General features: G+C 45.8%; 1 protein-coding gene across 2 annotated transcripts in view; it reads left to right on the forward strand.

Moving 5' to 3' along the window:
* LOC135506104 (rho guanine nucleotide exchange factor TIAM2-like) overlaps window positions 1-20,356 on the forward strand; it is a 68,347-nt gene extending 47,991 nt beyond the window's left edge. For both annotated transcript variants that reach the window (XM_064925536.1, XM_064925537.1), the window contains exons 12-25: window positions 142-220; window positions 351-440; window positions 688-903; window positions 2,383-2,486; window positions 10,955-11,167; window positions 12,081-12,149; window positions 12,580-12,705; window positions 12,965-13,073; window positions 13,350-13,529; window positions 13,799-13,917; window positions 16,351-16,459; window positions 16,603-16,661; window positions 16,760-16,938; window positions 17,077-20,356. In XM_064925536.1, the coding sequence (XP_064781608.1) occupies window positions 142-220; window positions 351-440; window positions 688-903; window positions 2,383-2,486; window positions 10,955-11,167; window positions 12,081-12,149; window positions 12,580-12,705; window positions 12,965-13,073; window positions 13,350-13,529; window positions 13,799-13,917; window positions 16,351-16,459; window positions 16,603-16,661; window positions 16,760-16,938; window positions 17,077-17,722 (2,298 nt within the window). In that variant the 3' untranslated portion in view covers window positions 17,723-20,356. The remainder of the gene's footprint in view (window positions 1-141; window positions 221-350; window positions 441-687; window positions 904-2,382; window positions 2,487-10,954; window positions 11,168-12,080; window positions 12,150-12,579; window positions 12,706-12,964; window positions 13,074-13,349; window positions 13,530-13,798; window positions 13,918-16,350; window positions 16,460-16,602; window positions 16,662-16,759; window positions 16,939-17,076) is intronic.
* Window positions 20,357-20,637: the final 281 nt, after the last annotated feature.

The raw sequence follows: 20,637 nt of genomic DNA on the forward strand, positions 1-20,637 counted from the left end.
ATACATTTCAATATTAAACCATAATTCCAGGATTATTATCATTTTGTTTCAGAGACAACATTTCTTCTTGCCCCTTTAGGAAGTACATTGATTATGTGTTGATGAGTTCTTCTTCACTCTTCTATGTTCTTCTTCTGAAAGGTGTATGATGAGCTAGAGGTCTTCCCGCTCAATGTTTTCACCATACAACTGTCCCGACCAGACACAGCAGTGGACTTTGGTGAGTAGGGATTGTGTGTAGTGGGGTCTGTGTGTGTTTGCAAAAAAATTGCTTATTTACACTTTGGTTACCTTATTACAGTATAATATCATGTGTTACTGTTTTAACCTCTGACCTATCCCACCTGTAGGCTTTGCTGTGACGGGCCATGTAGACGGAACCAGGAAAGGCCATGTCTATGTGAGTGAGGTCACTCCAGAGGGACTGGCTTTCACTGAAGGTAAGTCAATTCATAGTTATGGTGTGCTGGCGCTCTGACCAAGATGTAAAAAATTGTCTGGACCACTACTGTCCTAGGTATGTAAATCTGCAATAGTAAAGGTGGTTCAAGAAGGCAGCTTAATTCAATCAATTATTGAACATAAATAAACAGACGTTATTTCAGGAATAGAACACACAGTACAGATGATGTATCTTACCTAGTGACAAACACTAACAGCCTGATTAGTAATGTCTCTTTCCCTCAGGTCTGAGAGCGGGGGATGAGATCCTGTTTCTGAATGGGACCAGTGTGTCCTCCCTGGACATGGGTCTGACGCACCTGTTGTTCAGCCACCAGACCCTCCATCTCTTGCTCAGACGAGAGGACACGACCACTGAGGACCATACCTCTGTCTGGTCAGACTGTGGCCCCTGGCAGCCAGCACCACCGCCACCCAGCCACTGTGGCCCCTGGCCTACAGGTATAGGAAGCACATTCTATAGAAAAGTTTGTGGTCATACGCACATCCTTAACATAGGTGCTGGGCTAATAAAGAATACTAGGTCCTGTGTGGCTCAGTCGGTAGAGCATGGCGCTTGCAACGCCAAGCGTCGTGGGTTCGATTCCCGCTGGGGCCACCCATATGTAAAAGTAGTGGCCCCAGCCGACTTGTAAGTCGCTTTGGACAAAAGCGTCTGCTAAATGGGATATATTACTAGTATAGAACAAGAAGGCCCTCGCACTGTTAAAGCTCCCAATTCACCGCTTTATTGACTACGTTTTAAAACGGGACTTCTTGTTCTAAAGATTCTAAAGTTCACATTCCTCATCTTCATACAGATACTATTATTGACATTGGGTTACTTCTTAACCTATTTGAACTAACTCAACATTTGGTTTACTGGAGGGCATTCAGTGTCTTCTACCGGCAGGTTTTGATTTTTCAGCACTAGAGGGCCTCAGGCAGCAGTATCTTTGATCAGCCAGTGTGTCTGTGGAGGGGAACGCCATGCTGCCCAGCCAATTCCGCAGGGTGTTTAGGCCTGGCTGGAGACATTCAAATGCCTCATGCTGATTCAATTAAGAGGATGTAAAGACAGCTGGCATGTCTGACTGGTCTGGGCAGCGCAACACGGTCACTCCATGATGGAGCTAGCTAGGATCATTATTGTCTTCATTACATCATGCAATAGTATGTGATTAGATCACTGATTACTGGCATGAGCATAGGCCATCGTTAAATCACTGACAAAAAAGTTTATATATATTGTTGAAAAACAGATACTGAATTTACACTTGAGTGTGCCAAACATTAGGTAACACCTTCCTAATATTGAGTTACAGGAAACTGTTGAGCGTGAAAAACCGAGCAGCGTTGCAGTTCTTGACACATACACAATCCATGTCACAGTTGACTCAAGGCTTAAAAATCCTTCTTTAACCTGTCTCCTCCCCTTCATCTACATTGATTGTGGATTTAACAAGTTACATTAATAAGGAATCCAATAAGGGATCATAGCTTTCACCTGGATTCACCAGTCTATGTCATGGAAAGAGCAGGTGATCACAATGTTTTGAACACTCAGTGTATAATGATAGTCTCTATTCTGTCTCAAACAGATGATAAAAACGTGTTTATTCCTGTTGGTGTGAGGCCAAGTAAGCTGTATAAGACCCCTGTGAGAGTAGGTGTGAGGCCAAATGAATTGCTCCTGCCTGCTGGGCTTGTAGTGAAGCCAGATCGATGGTGGTTGACACCAGTCAGGTGCACTTAACCTCCCTGCCAGTACAGAACATCCACCATTCATCCCACGGACTGCTGTAAAACTGCCTCCAGTGCTTTAAACCAGGAATTCCCTCTCAGCACCTGTATGTGTGTGTGTGTGTGTTTGTGTGTGTGTTTGTGCACAAGCATTCTGGCCCATCTTGAATCATACTGTCCTGTCTGCTTATCTCTCAGATGTGCTGCTGCCCCAGGAGCTTCCAGAATGCTCTGTAACGTCTCCCTTTCGGGAGCTGTCACAACAACCACAACCCGCTGATGGGACGGAGCAGCTCGGCCAGGTGAGATGGAGTGTGTGTGTGTGTGTCAGGTTAAGAGCAGCAAGTGGTGTGTTTGATGGCGTGTCCTGTGTTGGTGATCAGGGCACCTGCTAAAATGAGTTGAGTGGCCAGGAGAGTACTGGCTCAGGTTCGACAAACTCCAGGGATGAATGGCTACCAGCGGAGGTCAGAACGCCCAGCCAGGCGTGTAGCATGTTGTTTCTATCTAGCTCCACCAGTGGGGCTCTGTGCTGGGTTCTGTTACATTTACATTACATTTAAGTCATTTAGCAGACGCTCTTATCCAGAGCGACTTACAAATTGGTGAATTCACCTTCTGACATCCAGTGGAACAGCCACTTTACAATAGTGCATCTAAATCATTAAGGGGGGTGGTGAGAAGGATTACTTATCCTATCCTAGGTATTCCTTGAAGAGGTGGGGTTTCAGGTGTCTCCGGAAGGTGGTGATTGACTCCGCTGTCCTGGCGTCGTGAGGGAGTTTGTTCCACCATTGGGGGGCCAGAGCAGCGAACAGTTTTGACTGGGCTGAGCGGGAACTGTACTTCCTCAATGGTAGGGAGGCGAGCAGGCCAGAGGTGGATGAACGCAGTGCCCTTGCTTGGGTGTAGGGCCTGATCAGAGCCTGGAGGTACTGTGGTGCCGTTCCCCTCACAGCTCCGTAGGCAAGCACCATGGTCTTGTAGCGGATGCGAGCTTCAACTGGAAGCCAGTGGAGAGAGCGGAGGAGCGGGGTGACGTGAGAGAACTTGGGAAGGTTGAACACCAGACGGGCTGCGGCGTTCTGGATGAGTTGTAGGGGTTTAATGGCACAGGCAGGGAGCCCAGCCAACAGCGAGTTGCAGTAATCCAGACGGGAGATGACAAGTGCCTGGATTAGGACCTGCGCCGCTTCCTGTGTGAGGCAGGGTCGTACTCTGCGGATGTTGTAGAGCATGAACCTACAGGAACGGGCCACCGCCATGATGTTGGTTGAGAACGACAGGGTGTTGTCCAGGATCACGCCAAGGTTCTTAGCGCTCTGGGAGGAGGACACAATGGAGTTGTCAACCGCGATGGCGAGATCATGGAACGGGCAGTCCTTCCCCGGGAGGAAGAGCAGCTCCGTCTTGCCGAGGTTCAGCTTGAGGTGGTGATCCGTCATCCACACTGATATGTCTGCCAGACATGCAGAGATGCGATTCGCCACCTGGTCATCAGAAGGGGGAAAGGAGAAGATTAATTGTGTGTCGTCTGCATAGCAATGATAGGAGAGACCATGTGAGGTTATGACAGAGCCAAGTGACTTGGTGTATAGCGAGAATAGGAGAGGGCCTAGAACAGAGCCCTGGGGGACACCAGTGGTGAGAGCGCGTGGCGAGGAGACAGATTCTCGCCACGCCACCTGGTAGGAGCGACCTGTCAGGTAGGACGCAATCCAAGCGTGGGCCGCGCCGGAGATGCCCAACTCGGAGAGGGTGGAGAGGAGGATCTGATGGTTCACAGTATCGAAGGCAGCCGATAGGTCTAGAAGGATGAGAGCAGAGGAGAGAGAGTTAGCTTTAGCAGTGCGGAGCGCCTCCGTGATACAGAGAAGAGCAGTCTCAGTTGAATGACTAGTCTTGAAACCTGACTGATTTGGATCAAGAAGGTCATTCTGAGAGAGATAGCGGGAGAGCTGGCCAAGGACGGCACGTTCAAGAGTTTTGGAGAGAAAAGAAAGAAGGGATACTGGTCTGTAGTTGTTGACATCGGAGGGATCGAGTGTAGGTTTTTTCAGAAGGGGTGCAACTCTCGCTCTCTTGAAGACGGAAGGGACGTAGCCAGCGGTCAGGGATGAGTTGATGAGCGAGGTGAGGTAAGGGAGAAGGTCCCCGGAAATGGTCTGGAGAAGAGAGGAGGGGATAGGGTCAAGCGGGCAGGTTGTTGGGCGGCCGGCCGTCACAAGAAGCGAGATTTCATCTGGAGAGAGAGGGGAGAAAGAGGTCAGAGCACAGGGTAGGGCAGTGTGAGCAGAACCAGCGGTGTCGTTTGACTTAGCAAACGAGGATCGGATGTCGTCGACCTTCTTTTCAAAATGGTTGACGAAGTCATCTGCAGAGAGGGAGGAGGGGGGAGGGGGAGGAGGATTCAGGAGGGAGGAGAAGGTGGCAAAGAGCTTCCTAGGGTTAGAGGCAGATGCTTGGAATTTAGAGTGGTAGAAAGTGGCTTTAGCAGCAGAGACAGAGGAGGAAAATGTAGAGAGGAGGGAGTGAAAGGATGCCAGGTCCGCAGGGAGGCGAGTTTTCCTCCATTTCCGCTCGGCTGCCCGGAGCTCTGTTCTGTGAGCTCGCAATGAGTCGTCGTGCCACGGAGCGGGAGGGGAGGACCGAGCCGGCCTGGAGGATAGGGGACATAGAGAGTCAAAGGATGCAGAAAGGGAAGAGAGGAGGGTTGAGGAGGCAGAATCAGGAGATAGGTTGGAGAAGGTATGAGCAGAGGGAAGAGATGATAGGATGGAAGAGGAGAGAGTAGCGGGGGAGAGAGAGCGAAGGTTGGGACGGCGCGATACCATCCGAGTAGGGGCAGTGTGGGAAGTGTTGGATGAGAGCGAGAGGGAAAAGGATACAAGGTAGTGGTCGGAGACTTGGAGGAGAGTTGCAATGAGGTTAGTGGAAGAACAGCATCTAGTAAAGATGAGGTCGAGCGTATTGCCTGCCTTGTGAGTAGGGGGAAGGTGAGAGGGTGAGGTCAAAAGAGGAGAGGAGTGGAAAGAAGGAGGCAGAGAGGAATGAGTCAAAGGTAGACGTGGGGAGGTTAAAGTCGCCCAGGACTGTGAGAGGTGAGCCGTCCTCAGGAAAGGAGCTTATCAAGGCATCAAGCTCATTGATGAACTCTCCGAGGGAACCTGGAGGGCGATAAATGATAAGGATGTTAAGCTTGAAAGGGCTGGTAACTGTGACAGCATGGAATTCAAAGGAGGCGATAGACAGATGGGTAAGGGGAGAAAGAGAGAATGACCACTTGGGAGAGATGAGGATCCCGGTGCCACCACCCCGCTGACCAGAAGCTCTCGGCGTGTGCGAGAACATGTGGGCGGACAAAGAGAGAGCAGTAGGAGTAGCAGTGTTATCTGTGGTGATCCATGTTTCCGTCAGTGCCAAGAAGTCGAGGGACTGGAGGGAGGCATAGGCTGAGATGAACTCTGCCTTGTTGGCCGCAGATCGGCAGTTCCAGAGGCTACCGGAGACCAGGAACTCCACGTGGGTCGTGCGCGCTGGGACCACCAGATTAGGGTGGCCGCGGCCACGCGGTGTGGAGCGTTTGTATGGTCTGTGCAGAGAGGAGAGAACAGGGATAGATAGACACATAGTTGACAGGCTACCGAAGAGGCTACGCTAATGCAAAGGAGATTGGAATGACAAGTGGACTACACGTCTCGAATGTTCAGAAAGTTAAGCTTACGTAGCAAGAATCTTATTGACTAAAATGATTGAAATGATACAGTACTGCTGGAGTAGGCTAGCTGGCAGTGGCTGCGTTGTTGACTTTGTAGGCTAGCTGGCAGTGGCTGCGATGTTGACACTACACTAATCAAGTCGTTCCGTCGAGTGTAATAGTTTCTACAGTGCTGCTATTCGGGGGCTAGCTGGCTAGCTAGCAGTGTTGATTGCGTTACGTTACGTTAAAGAACGACAATAGCTGGCTAGCTAACCTAGAAAATCGCTCTAGACTACACAATTGTCTTAGATACAAAGACGGCTATGTAGCTAGCTAGCTACGATCAAACAAATCGAACCGTTGTACTGTAATAGTTTCTACAGTGCTGCTATTCGGGGGCTAGCTGGCTAGCTAGCAGTGTTGATTGCGTTACGTTACGTTAAAAGAACGACAATAGCTGGCTAGCTAACCTAGAAAATCGCTTTAGACTACACAATTGTCTTAGATACAAAGACGGCTATGTAGCTAGCTAGCTACGATCAAACAAATCAAACCGTTGTACTGTAATGAAGTGAAATGAAAATGTGATACTACCTGTGGAGCGAGGCGGAATGTTGACCGGGTAGTTAAGTTCTATTCGGTAGAGGTTGGCTAGCTGTTGGCTAGCTAGCTAGCAGCGTCTACTAACGTTAAGGACGACAAATAGCTGGCTAGCTAACCTCGGTAAATTAAGATAATCACTCTAAGTCTACACACTCTAAACTACACAATTATCTTGGATACGAAGACAGCAAAGACAACTATGTAGCTAGCTAACACTACACTAATCGAGTCGTTCAGTTGAGTGTAATAGTTTCTACAGTGCTGGTGGACAGTGGACGTTAGCTAGCTGCTTAGCTAGCTGCTGGGCAGATAGCAGTGTAGACTACGTTAGGACGACGAAATACGATAATTACGCAATTATCTTTGATACAAAGACGGCTATGTAGCTAGCTAAGAAGAAATTGCTTAGATTAGACAAATCAAACCGTTGTACTATAATGAAATGTAATGAAAATGTAATGAAAAGTTATACTACCTGCGGACCGAAGTGTAGATGCGACCGCTCGCTCCAACCCGCTCCAACCCGGAACCGGATTGCCTCTCTCTATTGTAACTACTGTAATGTAGTGCCTCTCTCTACTGTAGCTGCTGTAATGTAGTGCCTCTCTCTACTGTAGCTACTGTAATGTAGTGCCTCTCTACTGTAGCTACTGTAATGTAGTGCCTCTCTCTACTGTAGTTACTGTAATGTAGTGCCTCTCTCTATTGTAACTACTGTAATGTAGTGCCTCTCTCTACTGTAGCTACTGTAATGTAGTGCCTCTCTCTACTGTAGCTACTGTAATGTAGTGCCTCTCTCTATTGTAACTACTGTAATGTAGTGCCTCTCTCTACTGTAGCTACTGTAATGTAGTGCCTCTCTCTACTGTAGCTACTGTAATGTAGTGCCTCTCTCTACTGTAGCTACTGTAATGTAGTGCCTCTCTCTATTGTAACTACTGTAATGTAGTGCCTCTCTCTACTGTAGCTACTGTAATGTAGTGCCTCTCTCTACTGTAGCTACTGTAATGTAGTGCCTCTCTCTATTGTAACTACTGTAATGTAGTGCCTCTCTCTACTGTAGCTACTGTAATGTAGTGCCTCTCTCTATTGTAACTACTGTAATGTAGTGCCTCTCTCTATTGTAACTACTGTAATGTAGTGCCTCTCTCTACTGTAGCTACTGTAATGTAGTGCCTCTCTCTACTGTAGCTCCTGTAATGTAGTGCCTCTCTCTACTGTAGCTACTGTAATGTAGTGCCTCTCTCTACTGTAGCTACTGTAATGTAGTGCCTCTCTCTACTGTAGCTACTGTAATGTAGTGCCTCTCTCTACTGTAGCTACTGTAATGTAGTGCCTCTCTCTATTGTAGCTACTGTAATGTAGTGCCTCTCTCTACTGTAGCTACTGTAATGTAGTGCCTCTCTCTATTGTAGCTACTGTAATGTAGTGCCTCTCTCTACTGTAGCTACTGTAATGTAGTGCCTCTCTCTACTGTAGCTACTGTAATGTAGTGCCTCTCTCTATTGTAGCTACTGTAATGTAGTGCCTCTCTCTATTGTAACTACTGTAATGTAGTGCCTCTCTCTACTGTAGCTACTGTAATGTAGTGCCTCTCTCTATTGTAGCTACTGTAATGTAGTGCCTCTCTCTATTGTAACTACTGTAATGTAGTGCCTCTCTCTATTGTAGCTACTGTAATGTAGTGCCTCTCTCTATTGTAACTACTGTAATGTAGTGCCTCTCTCTACTGTAGCTACTGTAATGTAGTGCCTCTCTCTATTGTAACTACTGTAATGTAGTGCCTCTCTCTACTGTAGCTACTGTAATGTAGTGCCTCTCTCTATTGTAGCTACTGTAATGTAGTGCCTCTCTCTATTGTAACTACTGTAATGTAGTGCCTCTCTCTATTGTAGCTACTGTAATGTAGTGCCTCTCTCTATTGTAACTACTGTAATGTAGTGCCTCTCTCTACTGTAGCTACTGTAATGTAGTGCCTCTCTCTATTGTAACTACTGTAATGTAGTGCCTCTCTCTACTGTAGCTACTGTAATGTAGTGCCTCTCTCTATTGTAGCTACTGTAATGTAGTGCCTCTCTCTACTGTAGCTGCTGTAATGTAGTGCCTCTCTCTACTGTAGCTGCTGTAATGTAGTGCCTCTCTCTACTGTAGCTACTGTAATGTAGTGCCTCTCTCTACTGTAGCTCCTGTAATGTAGTGCCTCTCTCTACTGTAGCTCCTGTAATGTAGTGCCTCTCTCTACTGTAGCTACTGTAATGTAGTGCCTCTCTCTACTGTAGCTACTGTAATGTAGTGCCTCTCTCTACTGTAGCTACTGTAATGTAGTGCCTCTCTCTACTGTAGCTACTGTAATGTAGTGCCTCTCTCTACTGTAGCTACTGTAATGTAGTGCCTCTCTCTACTGTAGCTACTGTAATGTAGTGCCTCTCTCTACTGTAGCTACTGTAATGTAGTGCCTCTCTCTACTGTAACTACTGTAATGTAGTGCCTCTCTCTACTGTAGCTGCTGTAATGTAGTGCCTCTCTCTACTGTAGCTACTGTAATGTAGTGCCTCTCTCTACTGTAGCTACTGTAATGTAGTGCCTCTCTCTACTGTAGCTACTGTAATGTAGTGCCTCTCTCTACTGTAACTACTGTAATGTAGTGCCTCTCTCTATTGTAACTACTGTAATGTAGTGCCTCTCTCTATTGTAACTACTGTAATGTAGTGCCTCTCTCTACTGTAGCTGCTGTAATGTAGTGCCTCTCTCTACTGTAGCTGCTGTAATGTAGTGCCTCTCTCTACTGTAGCTACTGTAATGTTGTGCCTCTCTCTACTGTAGCTGCTGTAATGTAGTGCCTCTCTCTATTGTAGCTACTGTAATGTTGTGCCTCTCTCTACTGTAGCTACTGTAATGTAGTGCCTCTCTCTACTGTAGCTACTGTAATGTAGTGCCTCTCTCTACTGTAACTACTGTAATGTAGTGCCTCTCTCTACTGTAGCTACTGTAATGTAGTGCCTCTCTCTACTGTAACTACTGTAATGTAGTGCCTCTCTCTACTGTAACTACTGTAATGTAGTGCCTCTCTCTACTGTAGCTACTGTAATGTAGTGCCTCTCTCTACTGTAACTACTGTAATGTAGTGCCTCTCTCTACTGTAACTACTGTAATGTAGTGCCTCTCTCTACTGTAGCTACTGTAATGTAGTGCCTCTCTCTATTGTAGCTACTGTAATGTAGTGCCTCTCTCTACTGTAACTACTGTAATGTAGTGCCTCTCTCTACTGTAACTACTGTAATGTAGTGCCTCTCTCTACTGTAACTACTGTAATGTAGTGCCTCTCTCTATTGTAACTACTGTAATGTAGTGCCTCTCTCTATTGTAACTACTGTAATGTAGTGCCTCTCTCTACTGTAGCTACTGTAATGTAGTTTCTCCTTTTCAGTTTATTGAGAAATCATTGAAAACAGATGCAATTACTGAATTGGAATTTGAGTTTATTTCCTGAATTGACTGACTTCAATTTGAATTGACCTGCTGTATTGTACTGCACTGATTATGCATTGGTACTGTAGCTAGTGTTGTTCTGGTGTTATTGCTTGGGAAGGAGAGTTTTTACTGTTCAGGTCTTACTGTAGGTACAACTTATAGGAGACATAGGCAACACACTCCTGAGAGATACACAAAGAACACATGTTACAGGAAATAATAAGCCCATAAATGTTCATGCTTATTTTCACCTTCTTTGTCCACGTTTGCTTCTATTTTAGAGAGTATTTTAAAGCTGGATTGCAGCACAGCACAACAGTCCTAACCAGAGGGATTTATCAGTTTGTCAGCACTTTATTATAGCCTGACAGGAGAAATTATGATGACAAATGGGCAAAGCTCTGGCTCGGGATCCTTCCTGCTACTGGGGGTTGCCTGGTGTGTGTGTGTGTGTTTTACCGCCGATTGTGCTGCCTTTCTTTGGCAAATCTACTGAAGATCTTTGAGTGAAAATGGTGTCAATGTGGATGGATGGAAGTATATGATGTGACATGCTGTTTCAGTAACTAGACTCCCAGTTATGTATCAGATATCATGCTGTTAATTTCTCTGTCTCATGTCTCATGAAAACTTAATAGCAGTGTTTACCCACAGTGTCAAAATCTCTCTGATCCTGTTTTGCCCATGATACAGCAGCCTGGCTTAAACCTATGGGCCCTCGTCAAAAGTAGTGCACTATTTGGGAATAGGATGTAATTTAGGATATAGACCTGGCTCTCTGTGCACTTTCTGCCTCTCCAAATACAGAGGTTTGACAGACATGCTCTCGGAACTACAGAAGGGGTCGATGATTTTAACTGGCATTATGATTAGGTGCTTGTCGCAGTAGATTCAGGGCTGAGTTGTAACTTAACTCCCCAGAGTAAAGGGCAGTCATTTGATATTCAGAGCTGAAATGAGAATCTCTCCTGACTCGTCTCTCTTCTGTTTCCTCAGAATGTTGAGACGGTGTGCTCGCTGAACCAGACCTTCCCAGAGGGCCGTGGGGCAGCGGGGGCAGTGGTGGTGGAGGGCCAGAGGAACCCCTACTCCATGGAGCTCCCCGTTCCCCAGACCCTGAAGCCCCCCTGCCCCAAACACATGTCCATCTCTGAGAGGCTCTGTAAGGTCATACAGGAATTGGTGGACACAGAGAAGTCCTACGTCAAGGTACACACCTGGCCCATTATTCAACAAGTGTCTCAGAGTAGGAGTTATGATCTAGGATCCGTTTAGCCTTTTAGATAAGGATGAATAGATGATATGAACAAGGGGAACCTGATTCTAGATCAGCACTTCTACACAAAAGAGAGGTCAGGGCCTATTCACGACATGTATCAGAGTAGGATTTATGATCTAGGATCACTTTTGCCTTTTAGATAGTAATGAATGGACAGAGGGGATCTGATCCTAAATCAGCACTCTTGTTCTGAGACACTTTATGAACACGGGTCCCTCACATTCTGCTGCCCTATCTAAGAGAATGCTGGAATATCCTCTCTGGGGATTTATAATTGATGGTCTCTCTTTATTAATGATCTGCCCGTTAATGAATGGTCTCTAAGTGGCTGTTTGTTAATGATCTCTAGTAGCATTTAGTGTAATGCATATTTACTTACCCTTTTCTTTAATGCCCATGTGTCAGGCTGAGGAGAATGATGATGTCACAGTCGGATAGTGAAGATGTCACAGTCGGATAGTGAAGATGTTTCAGTCTAGTGGTGATGATGTCATAGTCTGATAGTGATGATGTTATAGTCTGACAGTGATGATGTGACAGTGATGGTGTCACAGTGGGATAGTGATGATGTCACAGTTGGATAGGGAAGATGTCACAGTCGGATAGTGATGATGTCAAAGAGATGATGTCAGTCGGATAGTGACGATGTCACTGTCTGATTGTGATGATGTTTCAGTCTAGTAGTTATGATGTCATAGTCTGATAGTGATGATCTTATAGTCTGTTAGTGATGATGTCACAGTCTGATAGTGATGATGTTTTATTCTGATAGTGATCATGTTATTGTCGGTTAGTGGTGAAGTCACAGTCTAATGAAGTTTGTTCTCTGTCTCTGTCCCTCAGGACCTGGGCTCTCTGTTTGACATCTACCTAACGCCTCTACAGAGTGAGACCTTCCTCAGCCACGATGAGGTACAGTACAGATGGGTGTGGGCAATATAAAAAATATAGCCTACATGTAAAATGTCTAAATATAGGCAATTTTACATGTCTAAGCACATGTCAAATACAATAACATTACATTACAGTATGTGCTTATTTGATTATGACTTGTTAGTAAGCTGTATGTTAGTGTGACAACCGGGGTTTGAAGCCGGGTGTTAGGGAGTTAACTCAAGTCTTCAGATCTCAGACAAGTCTATCCATCACATGGTTCCCAACCACCTCTGTTACATTATCTGTAAATCTCTTTCCATCTTCTATTCTGTACTTTTGTAGCATTTTAGTTTGCTATGTAGTGTATGTACAGTAGCTAAATGGTGCCCATAAAGGCTTTCTAATGATCAATAATCTTCTGTCCTCTGGTTCGTTTCTAACTGTTGTCATCTCCTCCCTCCACTAGATGGAGTCTCTGTTTGGCAGTCTGCCTGAGATGCTGGACTTCCAGAGAGTGTTCCTACACACCCTGGAGGAGCGCATCGCCTCCTCCCCAAACTTCAGCTCCCTGGAGACCCCGGAACAATTCAAGGTACAGTATATCCACAACAAGTCTGGTGATATGTGTGAAATGGCACCCTATTCCCATAGGGTTCTGGTCAAAAGTAGTGCACTATTTAGGGAATAGTGTGCCATTTGGAACATATGTTGAAGGTCTAGTGGGAAAGCTTCACGTTTCATTAACAGGATGTTACTTAGCCTACTGACTGCAGTGTTAGTCAGAGGTAGGCCTGATTGATGTTTACAGGAAGTGACTGTGCATTCTCTCTTCTTTTTCTTTCTGCATCCAGAAACTTCTTCTCTCGCTGGGCGGCTCCTTTCTCTACTACGCCGACCACTTCAAGCTCTACAGCGGCTTCTGTGCCAACCACATCAAAGTCCAAAAGGTTCTGGAACGAGGTAAGGCTGATAGCTATGCTACCTCATGTACAGTAGATCTGAACATCCCACTTCCAGTAGTACCCTGTTCAACCATAGGCTAGAAAATGACATCTAAGTGAAAAGTCAGTGAAAGTTCTGAGGATCAAAAGCCTGCTTTCTCATCTACACTAGACCAGAATATCCCGTCTACTCAGTTAGTCATAAATGCCATCTGAAAAGCCAGTGCAAAGGCAGGGAATCAATACCTGCTTTTGCGATTCATCCACACACTTAGTCCTAATTTCCGGTTTACAGCGAAGACAGACCGGGCCTTCAAGCAGTTCCTGGAGGCGAGAAACCCCACCAAGCAGCACTCATCCACCCTGGAGTCCTACCTCATTAAGCCAGTCCAGAGGGTGCTCAAGTACCCCCTGCTGCTCAGACAGCTGGTCTCCCTGACCGACTCAGAGAGCGAGGAGCACAGCCACCTCACAGGTAGGACTACATATGACAGGGCTTATGTATGAGCATGCATAGACTCATACAGGGACGTGTACACACACACAGAAACCATAAGACACACAGCACACACCCATTGCCAGGTCTGTCTGATGTGCTAGGCTTGAGCTCTATTGGTGTGTGCTGTAACACTTGTCTGTCTGTCTGTCTGTCTGTCTGTCTGTGTCTCTCTCTCTCTCTCTCTCTCTCTCTCTCTCTCTCTCTCTCTCTCTCTCTCTCTCTCTCTCTCTCTCTCTCTCCATCAGAGGCTCTGAGAGCCATGGAGAAGGTGGCCAGTCACATCAATGAGATGCAGAAGATCTATGAGGACTACGGAACTGTGTTTGACCAGCTGGTGGCAGAGCAGAGTGGCCCTGAGAAAGAGGTAGAGCATAGCCACCAGTCATACCATTATATGAGTGATATTACAAAAGATATAGGTCCTCTGTGGCTCAGTTGGTAGAGCATGGTGCTTGCAACGCCTGGGTTGTGGGTTTGATTCCCGCTGGGGCCTCTCATATGAAAATGCATGCGATTGTAAGTTGCTTGTCCATCGTTTTGGATAAAAGTAAAGCAGTCTGCTAAATGACATCAACTGTATAGTGTAAGTCGGAAGTTTACATACATCTTAGCCAAATACATGTAACTCAGTTTTTCACAATTCCTGACATTTAATCATTGTAATCATCATTTCTTAGGTCAGTAAGGATCACCACTTCATTTTAAGAATGTGAAATGTCAGAATAATAGTAGCGAGAACTAATTATTTCAGCTTTTATTTCTTTCATCACATTCCCAGTGGGTCAGAAGTTTACATACACTCAATTAGTATTTGGTAGCATTGCCTTTACATTGTTTAACTTGGGACAAACGTTTCGGGTAGCCTTCCACCAAGTTTCCACAATAAGTTGGGTGAATTTGGCCCATTCCTCTTGACAGAGCTGGTGTAACTGTGTCAGGTTTGTAGGCCTCCTTGCTTGCACACACTTTTTCAGTTCTGCCCACAAATTTTGTATGGGATTGAGGTCAGGGCTTTGTGATGGCCACTCCAATACCTTAACTTTGTTGTCCTTAAGCCATTTTCCCACAACTTTGGAAGTATGCTTGGGGTCATTGTCCATTTGGAAGACCCAAGCAAACAGTTCTATTTTTGTTTCATCAGACCAGAGGACATTTCTCCAAAAGTACGATCTTTGTCCCCATGTACAGCTGCAGCCTGGCTTTTCTATGGCGGGTTTGGAGCAGTGGCTTCTTCCTTGCTGAGCGGCCTTTCAGGTTATGTCGATATTGGACTCGTTTTACTGTGGATATAGATACTTTTGTACCTGTTTCCTCCAGCATCTTCACACGGTCCTTTGCTGTTGTTCTGGGATTGATTTGCACTTTTCGCACCAAAATACATTCATCTCTAGCAGAGAGAACGCATCTCCTTCCTGAGCAGTATGACGGCTGCATGGTCCCATGGTGTTTATACTTGCGTACTATTGTTTGTACAGATGAACGTGGTACCTTCAGGTGTTTGGAAATTGCTCCCAAAGATGAACCAGACTTGTGGAGGTCTACAATTCTTCTTCTTGGCTGATTTCTTTAGATTTTCCTATGATGTCAATTAAAGAGGCAGCGAGTTTGAAGGTAGGCCTTGAAATACATCCACAGGTACACCTCCAATTGACTCAAATGATGTCAATTAGCCTACATGTAAACTTCCGACTCCAACTGTATATACAAAGGTATGTACACAGCACACAGCCATGCAATCTCCATAGAGAAACATTGGCAGTAGAATGGCCTTACTGAAAAGCTCAGTGACTTTCAACGTGGTGCTGTCATAGGATGCCACCTTTTCAACAAGTAAATTCGTAAAATTTCTGCCCTGCTAGAGCTGCCCCGTAAAACTGTAAGGGCTGTTATTGTAAAGTGGAAACATCCAGGAGCAACAACAGCTCAGCTGCGAAGTGGGAGGTCACACAAACTCACAGAACAGGGCCACCAAGTGCTGAAAGCGAGTAAAAATTGTCTATCCTCAGTTGCCACACTCACTACCGAGTTCCAAACTGCTTCTTGAAGGAACGTCAGCACAAGAACTGTTTGTCGGCAGCTTCATGAAATGGGTTTCCATGACCGAGCAGCCACACACAAGCCTAAGATCACCATGCGCAGGGAGAGCGCCAGCTAGAGAGCCACCATTGGACTCTGGAACAGTGGAAATTCATTCTCTGGCGTGATTAATCACCCTTCACCGTCTGACAGTCTGACGGACTAATCAGTGTTTCGATGCCAGGAGAACGCTACCTGCCCGAGTGCATAGTGCCAACTGTAAAGTTTGGTGAAGGAGGAATAATGGTCTGGGGCTGTTTTCATGGTTGGTGCTAGGCCTCTTAGTTCCGGTGGAGGGAAATCTTAATTCTACAGCATACAATGACATTCTATGCACAGACCCTGACCTCAACCCCATCGAACACCTTTGGGATGAATTGGAACGCAGACTGTGAGCCAGACCTAATCGCCCAACATCAGTGCTCAACCTCACTAATGCTCTTGTGGCAGAATGGAAGTAAGTCCCCGCGGCAATGTTCCAACATCTAGTGGAAATCCTTCCCAGGAGAGTGGAGGCTGTTATAGCAGCAAAAGGGGCACCAACTCCATATTAATGCCCATGACTTTGGAATGAGATGTCCGACGAGCAGGTGTCTACATACTTTTGGTCATTTAGTGTATATACATTATATTATAGTATTTTTATACAATTACATGAATCACAGAGTGAACCCTTTAAACCACTAACCTCCCAGACTGTGTCATCCTCTATCCTCTCCAGGTTACAGAGATCTCCATGGGAGAGTTCCTCATCCACTCCTCATTAAAATGGCTCAACCCTCTCCCCTCCCTGGGTCGCATGAGGAAACATCCTGAGCTAATGCTGTTTGGTGAGTGGGACTTTTTATAATGAAGAGTTGAACCAGAATTACTGACTGGATGATATGGTGTTCAAATATGTTCAAATGTGTGTTTATTACAACAATCAAAAATATCTGACTTAAAATCTAGTTTCTCGATCTTCTCTGCTCAGTTTTCAAGAGAGCGGTGATCCTGGTGTACCGTGAGCGCAGCAAGATGAGAAAGAGGATGGTGAGTCTCAAACACATCTGATAAACTGTACTGGTGACTTCATGCTGTATACATGTGATATGACGTCATTGGAGTTCTAATGAGTTCATGTGCTCCAGACCACGTCACGCTCAGGGGACCTGGAGGCCTTCAAGTTCCGCTGGCTCGTCCCGGTGTCGGCGGTGCAGGTCCGCCTGGGGAACGCAGCAGGAACGGAGAGCCCATGTATCTGGGAGCTGGTCCATACCAAGTCTCAGGTGGAGGGGAGACCAGAGACCGTGTTCCAGCTCTGCAGCAGGTGACATTGAAAATGACAGAGATAATGAATGTTTTATCTGTCATGAAAAAGCCAGAAGAACAAAATATATACATTGGAATTAACATTGCAGTGCCTAATTGACTTGATCTCATATGGATCTATATGTGTCTTTTCCAGTGGTTTGGAGAATAAGGCCAGTGTAGTGAAAGCTCTTCGCTCCCTTCGAGACTGGACCTGTAGGCCCCTCCTATCAGAGAGAGGTTCTAGAGAGTACCTAGGCTCCCTCCGTAGGACCCAGCCTGCACCGGTCAGAGCCGGCTCCTGGAGAAGACAACAGGAACTGCAGGCCATGAGGACTGCCGGCCACCAGCACCACTCTGACGACGGCAGTGTGTCCAGTGGTGCAACCCAACCCTGCCCGGGAGACACCCACTCGGAGCCCCAGCTTCACAGCCGCTCCACCATGGGCCTCCCCAGCCTGGAGGGCTCCACGCTGGGCAAAAGGGCCCGGCTGTGCTCCCTGACCAGCGCCCTGGAGGCCCAGCTCCAGAGACTCAACTTCACAGAGGAGGCCGGGCCGAGGAGTGCTGCCTCCCAGCAGGAGCACCTCAGACAGGGGCCCCACCAGCCCCATCCTGCTGCCCAGAGGAGGGCTAGCAGTCTGCAGGGTCCAGGAGGGCAGGATAATGACCCCCAGTGTGTGGACCTTAATGCCCTGCTGGGGAGGGACTTCAGTGTGCAGAGCCTGACCTCTGTGGTCAATGAGAACTGCTTCTATGACACAGTTATGGGGATCCAGAAGGCGGCCATTCCAACACTATAGGGGCCCTAGAAGTTGCCCCTAGACGCTGATCTTGGGTCAGTTTTCCCCACTAATGGTTAACAATAGGATTGGGGGACATCCTAGATCTGTACCAAGGGAAACTTCACCCGGAGAGCTGATGAACACTATAGAAGGTACACTCCCGTACCTGTCTCGACCTAGTGCCTGGTCAAGGTACTATGGACTAGAAGATGAATCTGCTTAATGTGTTTACTCTGACTGGTGAGTAGGCTACGACTGAAGACCTGAGCTCTGATCACAGTTACTTGACTTTATCCTTTTATCTCCTCGTGGAGCAAAGGCCTCAACATCACACTGTGACGGTATATACTGTACATATATACAGTGGAGTCGGAACGTATTCTGACACCTTCGCTTTTTACACATTTTGTTACGTTACAGCCTTGTGCTAAAATGGATTCAATTGTTTTTTCCCCTCATCAATCTACACACAATACCCCACAATTACATCACACTACCACATACTGACAAAGAAAAACAGGTTTTTAAAAATCTTCTGAAATGTATACTTAAAAAAAACCCTGAAATATCACATTTACTTAAGAATTCAGACCCTTTACTCAGTACTTTTTTGAAGCACCTATGGCAGCGTTTACCGCCTTGAATTTTCTTGGGTATGACGGTACAAGTTTGGCACACCTGTATTTGGGGAGTTTCTCCCATTCTTCTCTGCAGATCCTCTCAAGCTCTGTCAGGTTGGATGGGGAGCGTCGCTGCACAGCTATTTTCAGGTCTCTCCAGAGATGTTTGATCGGGTTCAAGTCCAGGCTAAGGCTGGGCCACTCAAGCTGTGTGCTTAGGGTCGTTGCCCTGTTGGAAGGTGAACCTTCACCCCAGTCTGAGGTTCTGAGTGCTCTGGAGCAGGTTTTCATCAAGGATCTCTCTCTCTACTTTGCTCCGCTCATCTTTTCCTCGATCCTAACTAGTCTCCCAGTCCCTGCCACCGAAAAACATCCCCACAGCATGATGCTGCCATCACCATGCTTCACCATAGGGATGGTGCCAGGTTTCCTCCAGACGTGATGCTTGGCATTCAGGCCAAAGAGTTCAATCTTGGTTTCATCAAACCAGAGAATCTTGTTTCTCATGGTCTGAGAGTCCTTTAGGTGCCTTTTGGCAAACTCAAAATGGCTATCATGTGCATTTTACTGAGGAGTGGCTTCTGTCTGGCCACTCTACCATAAAGGCCTGATTAGTGGAGTGCTGCAGAGATGGTTGTCCTTCTGGAATGTTCTCCCATCTCCACAGAGGAACTCTGGAGCATCGAGTTCTTGGTCACCTCCCTGACTAAGGCCCTTCTCCCCCGAATGCTCAATTTGGCCGTGTGGCCAGCTCGAGAAAGAGTCTTGGTGATTCCAAACTTCTTCCATTTAAGAATAATGGAGGCCAGTGTGTTATTGGGGAACTTCAATGCTGCATAAATGTTTTGGTACCGTTCCCCAGATCTGTGCCTCAACACAATACCTTCGACCTCATTGCTTGGTTTTTGCTCTGACATGCACTGTCAACTGTGGGACCTTATATAGACCTGTGTGTGCCTTTCCAAATCATGTCCAATCAATTTCATTTACTACAGGTGAACTCCAAGTTGTAGAAACAATCTCAAGGATGATCAATGGAAACAAAATGCACCCGAGCTAAATTTCGAGTCTCATAGCAAAGGGACCGAATACTTAGGTAAATAAAGTATTTCTGTTAGTTTTTTAATAGTTTTGCAAAGAAAAATCTAAAAACCTGTTTTCCCTTTGTCATTATGGGGTATTGTGTGTAGATTGGTGAGAAAAAATAACAATTGAATCCATTTTAGAATAAAGCTGTAACGTAACAAAATGTGTGAAAGGGGAAGGGGTCTGAATACTTTCCGAATGCACTGTGAAATGAGCGTCCTTTGTTTTGCTTCACTCTCTAAGCTCTGAGCACAGTTGCCTATGTTCAATAACATTCCTCCTTACTCTTGTTTGTGAATATGATGCAGTATCTTAGTCACAAGCATTACATTTTAATGTCTTTTTGGCAAACGCAGTTGTTAATTAAAAACTGGAATTGCCTGAATTCTATTTATATTTTGTCTCAATATTATTTTGTTCATGTGTTAATATCCACATAAAAACAAAGACTAAGTGTTACGTTTCGATTTAATTGATTTTATTAAGTTCAAAGCTTTAAAGCTCTTTCTTGTTTCAAGTGATTTGATGTATCACTTTAAGAATTGTTCAAATGTTGTATCCTTATTCAGATGTATCTGAACTGTAATTTATTCTCGTATGTATATTATTTTCATTTAAACGGGATGTTTATACGGGTGTCCTGACTCTCTGTGGTCACTAAAGATCCCATGACACTTATCTTAAGAGTAGGGATGTTAACCCCGGTGTCCTGGCTAAATTCCCAATCTGGCTCTCATACCATCATGACCACCTAATCATCCCCAGCTTACAATTGGCTCATTCATCCCCTCCTCCTCTCCCCTGTAACTATTCTCCAGGTCGTTGCTGTAAATGAGAACGTGTTCTCAGTCAACTTACCTGGTGAAATAAGGGTTCAATAAATACAAATTGTACAGGTAAGGTAAATTGCTGTAATGTTAAATAAATTGCCCTGATTGATAAATAATAGATGCTTTGTTATTACATTATTAGCTCATCCAGGTCTTATCCACTAGACACCAAACGAAAGAAAATGAACCTAAACGGGGAGCGACTACCTGAACTTGTCCAATAAGAAATGATTGTTGAACAATGCTTTGCAACGGCACTAATACATGCTGAATGAGAGAATATATTAGAAATTGTGAGCAGTAATTTACAGAAGAAGAGCATAAAGTAGGACGCAAAATATTCCTCACTTCCTCCTTCGTGCTCCATCCAGTAGCTAGAGTAGGATATAGAGCCCTA

This window comes from Oncorhynchus masou, chromosome 19, assembly GCF_036934945.1.
Source record: "Oncorhynchus masou masou isolate Uvic2021 chromosome 19, UVic_Omas_1.1, whole genome shotgun sequence".
Lineage (NCBI taxonomy): Eukaryota > Metazoa > Chordata > Actinopteri > Salmoniformes > Salmonidae > Oncorhynchus > Oncorhynchus masou.